Source organism: Nicotiana tabacum, chromosome 18, assembly GCF_000715075.1.
Source record: "Nicotiana tabacum cultivar K326 chromosome 18, ASM71507v2, whole genome shotgun sequence".
NCBI classification, from domain to species: Eukaryota; Viridiplantae; Streptophyta; class Magnoliopsida; order Solanales; family Solanaceae; genus Nicotiana; species Nicotiana tabacum.
In genome coordinates this window covers 43,304,877-43,315,360 of record NC_134097.1, presented here as the reverse complement: position 1 = coordinate 43,315,360, position 10,484 = coordinate 43,304,877, and the positions used below count along the sequence as shown (strand labels likewise).

The window sequence follows — 10,484 nt, the reverse complement described above, 5'->3', positions numbered from 1 at the left end:
TTGCAGAGCACAAAAGAGGCAAAAAAATAGGGGAACGAGGCTACAACTCTCGGAACAACCGGTCGGATCGTTAAAGTAATCTTGTAGAAAGAAGAATTATCCACATTTTTAATTAATGTAAATGATAAAAATGAGCTTTATTCCCTAAATAGATTAATTGAAAAGATAAAGGAATAGATGAAAAAAATGGAGCGGGACTTCTTTGGGTAAAAACTTATTCATACTCGGTGTTATACAATACCAATAAAAGCACATCATGTATTTGCATAAAGAATTTTTGCTTCTTATATTCTGAACTTATCACTTTAAATGAAAGTACAAAGATTTTCTTGTTCCCCAAATTCAATAATCAACACACTTTATAATGGTCAATTGACCTTCAAAATAGTAACAAACTGTAATCTAATTAGAAAACAAAATAGCAGACTGCTAATCAGAGTTTGTCTTTTATATCAGTGATCCCTTCATGAAAAATTTAAGATTTTGCTTCACCTTCAGCTAAACATGGAGGACTGACTATTTTATAAATTCACTCCTCTGCTCTACCCTTCCTCATAGCTAGTTTGTAACAAATTAGAAGAAAAACAAGTAAAATTTTAGCTAAGTTTGTTAATTGACAAGAGTATGGCGTGTATAAAATTTAAACTCGTACTCTGTCAAATTATAGTATATAAAGATATCGAACCCATAGATATTGGTTTATATATTCTACAGACGTTTCTTGTTTTAATTACTATTTGAGAAAACCAGGAAGAGTTGAGTTGTGAATTAACTAACTAAAAATGCATGAATAGAGCAATAGAAAATATTTTATTTTTCACAAATATAATAAAAAGGTGTTGGGATCATAACTTCACTTAATATTTCTATTATATAATAGGTAAAATTATCCTTCAATTTCTATTTCTCACAAATGTATAAATGCCTCTCACGATTACATTTATATATCATTACTTAAGTTGAACAATTAATTGCATTCCTCTCGGTTATACAAATTAATCGTCAGAATAGTAATATTAAAGATTCAGAAATATATGCTTAAACTAAAACTTGCTCTTTTTAGTAAGTCCCTTTCGATTACCCTACTTGTTATAACTGATTACTACAATATTCGCCTCTTTCGATTACAAATAAGTGTAGAATCAATTTTAACATATAAGAGTTAGATATCACTAAATAAAAGTTAACATTTATCAATACCAAAATTAGATATTTACTCTTCTGCCTCTTTCGATTACAGAATTAGTAAGAGTTAATGTTTAGTATGAAGTAGATAGATGTTAACAAATTAAATAACACCTAACTATAAAGCAGATAAAATTTAAATGAAAAACTTCAGCTCAAACATGTGAAATTGAGGGATAATATCTACTATTATATAGAAATATTAAGATTCATCACTCTCCCAACACAAGAAAAGTTACTCCATAATGGAGTTAGTACTGACAACGGAAATATTCTTGCCCATTAAATAAGAAAATAGAAAGAAATATTCAAGAGAATAATTTCCCCTATTTAATTAAAAACAGATGCTAGAGTAATTTCCAATATTATAATTTATTCGGAACTAGAAATAAAAATAAGAACTTAGAAAATTGAAAGAAATGAGTTGATCAAGAATGAGGCTTCTACTTTCTGCTCTCATTCAAACAACTCAAGATGCAGCTATTTATAGCAAGTTCTCCCCAACAATTCCCGTTATTTCTGGACTTCTTTTTCCATTAAATAAAACTTTGTCAGCTTTTTCATTTAAGTTGGCCCAAGTTGCCAACTAACAAATGCCAAATTGATTTCATGGCAACTTGGATCTACTTGGCAAATTAAACTTTGTGTCTTGAAATTGGTTTTGCTGACAAAAGTTTTCTTTCAAAAGTAGCACATGTCCACTTGCTACAAACCACTTTACAATGGTTTTGGATCTACAATGGTTGTCCCTTTTCTTTCTCCATTTTGTTTGTCTTGAATTTTTTATGTGCACAACTACTTTCATTATTTGTTAAGTTGCATAAACCACTTTACTTTTAATTTTTCAGCATTATAGTTTTTCTTTGCAAACTTGGAAAATGGACTTTTTCTTCTCATTGTTCCTTTTTCTTATTAGTTTAATTATCTCCTGCAAAGAAAGAGAAAAATATTAGTACTAAAAATTAGACTCCAGCTCAACTTATGCATGGTATTTTTCTCTTATCAAATTCTCTCACACTTAAATGTTTACTTGTCCTCGAGCAAAAAAGAATATCAAATAAACATGGTAGCTAAACACTTTGAGTAAAATCATGAGAAGTTTTGATAGAGAAGAATTAATTAAGACTAATCCACGAGTTCAAAGAATTTTAACCGTACTCATGTTCACTTATTGAGTATCCAAATCATAATAATTTTTTAATCCCAAGTGTGTCTCACTAGAAGAAGAGAGATGTCCATATATCACACAATATATAGATAAAGAACAGAGAAGGGCATGAATAGAAAATTTCGCTCACTCTAAAAAAAAAGTACCTCAAGCTACTGGAAATTACCATAAGCTTGACTATTATGTGATTCTCTACTAATATAGGAGTCTATGAGTTGAGATCATGTAGGACTTTTACAAGGTTGTAATGAAGGCTTAGGGATTAGAATGATACATATTGATAATAGTGACTCAAATTCCCTGTAGGCTCTACACTTTACTTTATCGCTCAAGCACGATTGTCTTCCATATTTCTTTAAGCAATCGACATCCCCCTTTTTCTTCTTCTTCTTCTTCTTCTTCTTCTTCTTCTTCTTCTTCTTCTTCTTCTTCTTCTTCTTCTTCTTCTTTTTTACCCCATTCACAACTTTCATTTTTTTTATATAAAAACATCTCAAGAGATCAACAAGCTCAAATACTTGTTCTTACATCAGTTCTTTCCACAATTACACCTCACCCCTAGATTTTTACATTTAGATCAACTCTTAAAGTGCCCAAAGGAAATTGGGTGAACAAATAATAAGTTTTAACAACAAACAAGATAAGAGTTAAAGCTTGGCTACCAAAAAAATAATAATAATAATTTATTTAGGCTCAACTAGGCTAACTAAGGATAAAGATCATCAAGGTAGGTTAATTTAGGTGGTGACTCAACAAAGAAGGCCTACTTTCATTTCTCAACTCAAAGATCTACCTAGAATTTCGCTTCAAACCACATTCAAGGCAAGTTCTAGATTTTCAAATAAGCAGGAGAACTAGACAATATAAGCTAACCGCACAATACACTTGGAATCACAAAAATTATGATTTCAATCACCAATAAGTAAGTATGAGCTTAGAAAGGTAATCATAAAACCCGTGATTGGTACTTAATCAATTTTTTTTTCAAGTCTCATGTTTTTCAAGTCAAATCAAGGTTATCCAACTTATTTACCAAAATAAATTAAACAACTAAAAGTCCTAAAAAATGTTCGATTCAAAATATTACGACCATGACAAAGAACCGAACAAGAAATTCATGGAAGTACATGAAATAAGTCGCCTTAGGAATAAGGCAACTCAAATTTTATCAAGTTTTTTTTTACCTTTTGCTTTTAATAGAGGAAAAAGAAAAAACTTTAAAGAAACACATATATAACAAAAATATTCCTCTACCCCAAGCTTAAATAATATCATGTCCTCATGATAAAGAAATAAAAAAATAAAAAATAAAAGGAGTTAAAGGTGCTTCCCTGATTTTTTTCGATTCTGGACTCATTTCCTTTTCCTTGGCTTCTCAAGGTTTTTCTCATATAACAAAGACAAGATTATGACAAAGAAAATATTCTTTTTCATGATAGGAGAAAACTTTCATTGTCAAAATCATGGGAGTGCTTCTTTATCATGGCAAAATATATTAATACATACTAAATACACACACACACACACACACACACACACACACACACACACACACACACATATATATATATATATATATATATATATATATATATACACACACACACACACAAATATACATATAAATATTATTATTATTTTTAGTTTTTTTATATAAGAAAAAAAACTAAATTTATTAAATAAATTTACTAAAAAGGAAATATTATATATTACTACTAATAATTACTTAAACAATTAAAGAGAGGGAAAGAAAATAGTTCTAAGTTTAACGTCGCCAGCTTGACTTATTTTAAAAATTAGGCAAAAAGGATTGTTGAAGCCTGTTTGTTGAAGAATCTGCTGATATAAGGCTTCAAATGATGACCGTTTACTTTTGAATTTGTCTCCCTCATCTGTATGTTGTATTTCAATGACACCATAGGGGGTAACTTCTGTTACAATGTACGGTCCTAACCAACGGGACTTGAATTTTTCCGGGAATAATCTCAACCGGCTATTGTACAAAAGAACTTGGTCTCCGATTGTAAACTCCTTATGGCGAATGAAGTTATCATGCCATTTTTTTGTTTTTTCTTTGTACAAGTTAGCATTTTCATATGCTTCAAATCTGAACTCCTCCAATTCATCAAGCTGCAACAGACGGTTTTTACCTGCATCTGGCAAATTTAGATTTAACAACTTTATAGCCCAATATGCTTTATGTTCAAGTTCCACGGGTAAATGACAAGCTTTTTCAAAAACTAATCTATAAGGAGATGTGCCTATGGGAGTTTCGAAAGCAGTTCTGTATGCCCATAAAGCATCATCTAACTTTAAAGACCAATCTTTCGAGATGAACCAACAGTTTTTCTAAAAGTCTTTTTAATTCTCTATTGGATACTTCAACTTGTCCGCTTGTTTGAGCATGATATGTAGTTCCTGTTTTATGAGTTATTCCATATCTTGACAACAAACTAGCAAATTATTTATTTACAAAATGAGTTCCCCGATCACTTATGATAACTCGTGGAGTTCCAAATCTAGAAAAAATATTTTCTTGATAAAAGCACAAACAACATGAGCATCATTTTTTCTAGTGGCCATTGCTTCTACCCATTTTGAGACATAGTCAACAGCAACTAAAATATATTCACAACTGTTTGAAGGAGGAAAAGGACCCATAAAATCAATGCCCTAAACATCAAATATTTCACACATAAGGATAGAGTTAAGAGGCATCTCATCCCTTTTTGAAATGTTACCGCTTCTCTGGCATTTGTCACAAGTGGCGACATAATTTCTTGTATCTCTAAGTAAAATGGGCAAAAAAAAAACAGCTTCAAGCACTTTTGCGGCTATTTGTCTTCCTCTATAGTATCCTTCTACAACTCCATCATGACAGTGGCTTACGATATTGTTCATCTCTATTTCTGCTACACATCTCCTGATTATACCATCTGCACAAAATTTAAACAAGTAAGGATCTTCCCAAAAATAGTATCTTATTTCTTTTTTGAGCTTTTTTCTTTGTTCGTAAGATAAATCTTTTAGGATCCATCCTCCAACCAAGTAGTTGGCAATGTCAGCAAACCAAGGTGTCTGATTTGTAACTGTAGCAATTGTATAAACATGCTCATCAGGAAATTCCTCCTTCATATCTGTTGTTTCAGTTGGAGGATTTTCAAAACGTTATAGGTGGTCAGCCACCTGAATTTCTGAACCTTTTCTATCTTTTATTTCAAGATCAAATTCTTGAAAAAGAAGTATCCATCTTAGAAATCTAGGTCTAGCATCTTTCATTGCTAAGAGGTATTTTAAAGCAACATGATCAGTAAATACTGTAATCTTCGTTCCTATCAAATAGGAACGAAATTTGTCAAATGCAAATACTACTGTAACAACACGACCGGTAGTTTTGAGTAATTACAATTCGCTTGGTTGTTTGAGGGCATAAGTAGCTCCGTAGGAAGTATTATGACTTATGTAAATCGTCAGTTTTGGTTTTCATGTTATTTGGAATTAATTTGGAAGAATGATTCTCAGCTAGAAGCTTTAAATTTGAAAGGTTTGACCAAATTTTAACTTTTTAAAATTTGACCTCAGATTGGATTTCTGATGGTTCCGTTAGCTCAATTGTGTAATTTTGGACTTAGGATCACGTCCAGATTGTGATTTGGAGATCCGTAGTAGAATTTGGCTTGAAATAGTGAAAGTTGGAATTTTGAAAAGTTTGACCGGGAGTGGACTTTTTGATATCGGGGTCGGATTCCGATTCCGGAAGTTGGAGCAAGTCCACAATTAAAATTTGACTTGTGTACAAAATTTGAGGTCAATCGGACATGATTTGGTATGTTTCAGCATCGGTTGTGGAAGTTTGAAGTTTCAAGTTCATTGATTTCGAATTGAGGTGTAATTCGTCATTTCAATATTGTTATGTGTATTTTGAGGCCTCAAGTATGTCCGAGTTATGATATGAGACATGTTGGTATGCTTGAACAAGGTCCCGAGGGGCTCGGGTGAGTTTCAGATAGGTTTGGGTTGTGTTGCGCTCGTTTTTTATGTTTCGACGTCGTTTTTCAAGCATAAATGGTACTACATTAATCAAATGTGCTCTGATTTCTGTTTTTATTGAAGCATTAGATCTGTATTGTAATTACAGAGTCATAACAAAAAGAATTATTGAATTTCGACATCGTATGAGGACTTTATGATATTTTACTAAGAATTGGCTAGATTTTTTCAAATTAATTACGAAATTGCCACTAGATTCGTATTTAAAAATCTGCACTATTTTCAAATATTGAAACCATCATATCTCCTTCAATATAAGGTCAAATGGAGAGATTCAAGAGCCTAACTTGACTAAACTTTCACAAGAAATCCATTGGATGTATTAAAATCGAGTTTCAAGATCATTTGGCATGAGAATCAAGGCATAATAACTGGCAAAAAATTATATAAAATAAGAGTTTGTTCATTTGGTCATATTTTGAGTTGGGGAGCTCGGATTTGGGCGATTTTGGAGGCGATTTTCACCATATGTATTGGGGTAAGTGTTCTCCACTCGATTTTGGTTATATTTCATGAATCCATCTTAGTTTTTGGCATTTGATTGATGATTTCAAAGTGAAATTTGGGGGCTTTGCCTAAAGTTTCATAAAGTGAATTTTTAAGTTTTCGAGATGGATTCGGAGTCGGAATTGGATGATACTAGTATGGTTGGACTCATAATTGAATGGGTTGTCGGATTTTGTGATTTTTGTCGGGTTCAGAGATGCAGGCCCGAGTTGGGTTTTTTGGCCGATTTTGGGCTTTTGATTAAAGATTCTACATTTTTCAATTGGGATTGGTTGCTTTAGCATTGTTTGATGTATTTGAGTTATTTTTGGTTAGTTTCGAGCCTTTTGGAGGTCAGAACGCGCGAGATGGTATTTTTGGAGCATCACTTGGCTTGCTCGGTATTGGAATTGGCTTGATTGAGTTAAGTAATAATTGTAAATGTTGTCCTGAGGGTGTGAAACCCCGAATTTCACATTGTTGTGCTACTTTGAGGTGGCACACGCTAGATGACCAGCGTGGGATCGTGCACCGTTGGGGATTATGACTTAGTCCGTCCCATATGACTATTAAGTCGCGTATTTGATTGAAAGCTGTTTGATATCATTATGTTTTTGGAAATTATTACCGTGTTTTGGGCTGAATGCTATATTTGGGCTTCGTGCCAACTGTTTTGGACCCTTAGGGGATTTCTACTACTATTCATCACTGTTTTGATTTCATATTTGACTCAGTCATGTTGTATTCTACTGTGTTCATAACTCAATCATATTTACTCAGTTTTAATATTTTAAATGATATTTTGGGCTAAGCATCATGTTTTACTGGTACCCGAGTGGCTTGAGAGATTTCTGACTGAGTGAGGTCGAGGGCCTGTGTTGTGAGGATACTGTGGGATCGGGCTGCGCGCCGCAGTAGTAATGTATTGATTCATGATTATGAGGCCGAGGGCCTGATTTGTTATGCCACGAGGTGGCTTGATATGAGGTCGAGAGCCTGTTTGATTACGCCACGAGATGGCTTGTTATTGCGCTTGGGTTATAAAGAGCCCCTCTCGGAGTTTGTACACTCCCAGTGAGCGCAGGTACCCAGTGTGAGTGATATAATATAGCCCGAGGGGCTATTGTTGTTTCATATTATTGCCCGAGGGGCTGTTCTTGATCCATGTTTTGCCAGAGGGGCGGTTCTTGGTTCATGTTATGCCCGAGGGGCTGATTACGAGTGATTGTGAGGTAGCCTCAGAGGCTGGTTCTGTTGATATTATGCCCGAGGGGTGGTTTATGGTACATATTTTGCCTGAGGGGTTATTTACGTTTCTATCATTTTTACTCACTATTTTATCACTTGTTTGAAACTATTGAAAGTTGTTTTAAAAGGTTTTATTGAAACTGGGCTTGATTTATGAAGTAAATGATTTCTGTACTATTTTAGAGATGTACTGCATTTGCTGTAGCGTTATGACGTGGCTTACGTGTTTTCTTACTGCTCAGTCTTTATTTACTTTTATTACTTACTGAGTTGGCGTACTCACATTACTCCCTGCACCTTGTGTGCAGATTCAGGTATTTCTGAACCCGGTAACGGGTATTAATTACTTAGTGGTAGGTTCATCGGAGTTAGCAAGGTAGCTGCCCTGCGATCGCAGCCCTGGTTTTCTCCCTCCTTATCCCCCCTTAGTTGTATTCAGTTATTTCCAGGCTATGTTAGTCTTGATGTTGTCAAACGGTTGTAGTAGATGCTCATGACTAGTGACACCCGAAGTCGGGCTTGTGTAATTATTCTGCACTGTTCATTTGGACTTACATTATGAGATATTTGATTAATTAAAGGCTTAAAATGATTTTTATTGAATAATGGTTAATTCGGAAGTTTATGTCGGCTGGCCTAGTTTCACGATAGGCGCCATCACGACCGAATCAGTTTTAGGGTCGTGACAAGTTGGTATCAGAGCCTAGGTTACATAGGTCTTAGAAGTCATGACCGGGTTTAGTAGAGTCTCGCGGATCGATATGGAGACGTCTGTACTTATCCTTAGGAGGCTACAAAACCTTTAGGAAAAACTTCACATTCTTGAATTCTTATCGTGCGTCCTTGATTCAACTTGAAATGTAACTCTTTGAATTCCTTTCCACGCGTTCGTATGCGCGCATGAGTGCTCGGTATCGGTTGTGTGTCGACGGCTTGTGATTCCCTGATCGAGGGGCGAGATATGATCTCTGTGTGTGGATGTTGGGACAGTCTGGAGGACTTGAGGCCAGGCCTTGCCTGTAGCTTGAACCCTGAGTTGTTGATTGCGCGAGCGCATGTTTCTGGATTTATATGTTCGATAGTGTCCCTATTAAGGGATGTGATGATTGGATAGTTACGTAATGAGTGTGACGTGACTGCGAGATGTGTTCATATGATTTGAATGAGACGAGAAAGGTTTGCTTGGGGGTAGTAAAAACTATTTGGTACTTGATTTCTATCTTGATTTGATGTATAGCTCCGAGTTATGGGTGTGTTGAAGGATTTTTTCATGTTGTTTAGCTGTGGAATGAAGTAAATTTCATGTCGTGATATGAGTTCAGACTCAGGAAGATTAAGTGATTGCGTGATGTTTATGATGGTGGAAGGGTATAAAGAGATGTTAGTTTGAGACGAAGCAGGCGGGTTATCTCCTGCAGGGTGTCCTGAGGGCGTGTGATCCCTATGCTATTTTGTAGCGAGTCCTCTTTTACCAGTGAATTATATGTGTTGTAGATTGAGTTTGGATCGCGTATGAGAGTTGTCTTGACTGTTACAAGGGTGGATGCGAGATTTGCAGATGGTTTGAAGTACTAGATGGTTTGTGTTGCACGAGTTTATGAAGGATTTAGTTCAATCTCACTATGGTATTATGGCAGTAATAGAGTATGGCATTTGTGAGTTTTTGTATGTTTTGATCTATGGCTTTGAGCCAAGTGGGGTAGTCTGCTATTGATAAGTTGATTGCACGACTAAGTGTCGTATTAGTTTCAGTTTGAGATGTATTGGTGAATCAATTATGACTTGCAGAGGTTGAGATCAAGGATGACTCGAGTAAAGAGAATTTTTGGATACGAGTTGTATTAGGTTTTATGAGTATATGAGAATCATGAAATGATTTGAGCTGTTATTGGTGAAAGATGTGATGTGCGTGGAGTAGAAATTTATCTGGTTTCATTAAGACGGGGTTACATCCTTGGGTGTTGGAGTGCTAATGGGGCTCAGGTCGATCGACCCGTTTGATCAGTCTAATTGAGATTTGAGTAGAGTGGATAACTCTCGAGAATGGTTCTAATGGGTCCAAGATTTTACGTGTAATAATTGGAGATTTTCAAGTTGTATATTTGGCTAGAAACTAAGGTTTGCATTGGAGGGTGTCAAGACTCGTGGTATTTCTATATCATTATGGGATGCTATATATCGGTATCAGGAAGGTGAAGGTAATGGCTTTGGATTCGCAGGGAGTCACTTCAGGGTAGGTATTTGAATGTGGTGCTTTTAGGAATATTTAACAGAGTATTCAGCGACTTATGAGCCTTAGACGGTGTAGTTTTATGCTTGAGTCTCGTGTGGTGAGTCTGGGTTGAGG

The 10,484-nt window shown here is 34.9% G+C and overlaps 1 protein-coding gene across 1 annotated transcript; it reads right to left on the bottom strand.

Moving 5' to 3' along the window:
• Positions 1-4,087: 4,087 nt before the first annotated feature.
• LOC142172491 (uncharacterized) lies at positions 4,088-5,488 on the bottom strand. The gene is made up of 2 exons (XM_075236120.1): positions 5,095-5,488; positions 4,088-4,677 (listed from the first exon to the last, which is right to left on the bottom strand). The coding sequence occupies exons 1-2, from the start codon at positions 5,486-5,488 to the stop codon at positions 4,088-4,090; spliced, it is 984 nt and encodes a 327-aa protein (XP_075092221.1).
• Between the last annotated feature and the right edge of the window lie 4,996 nt (positions 5,489-10,484).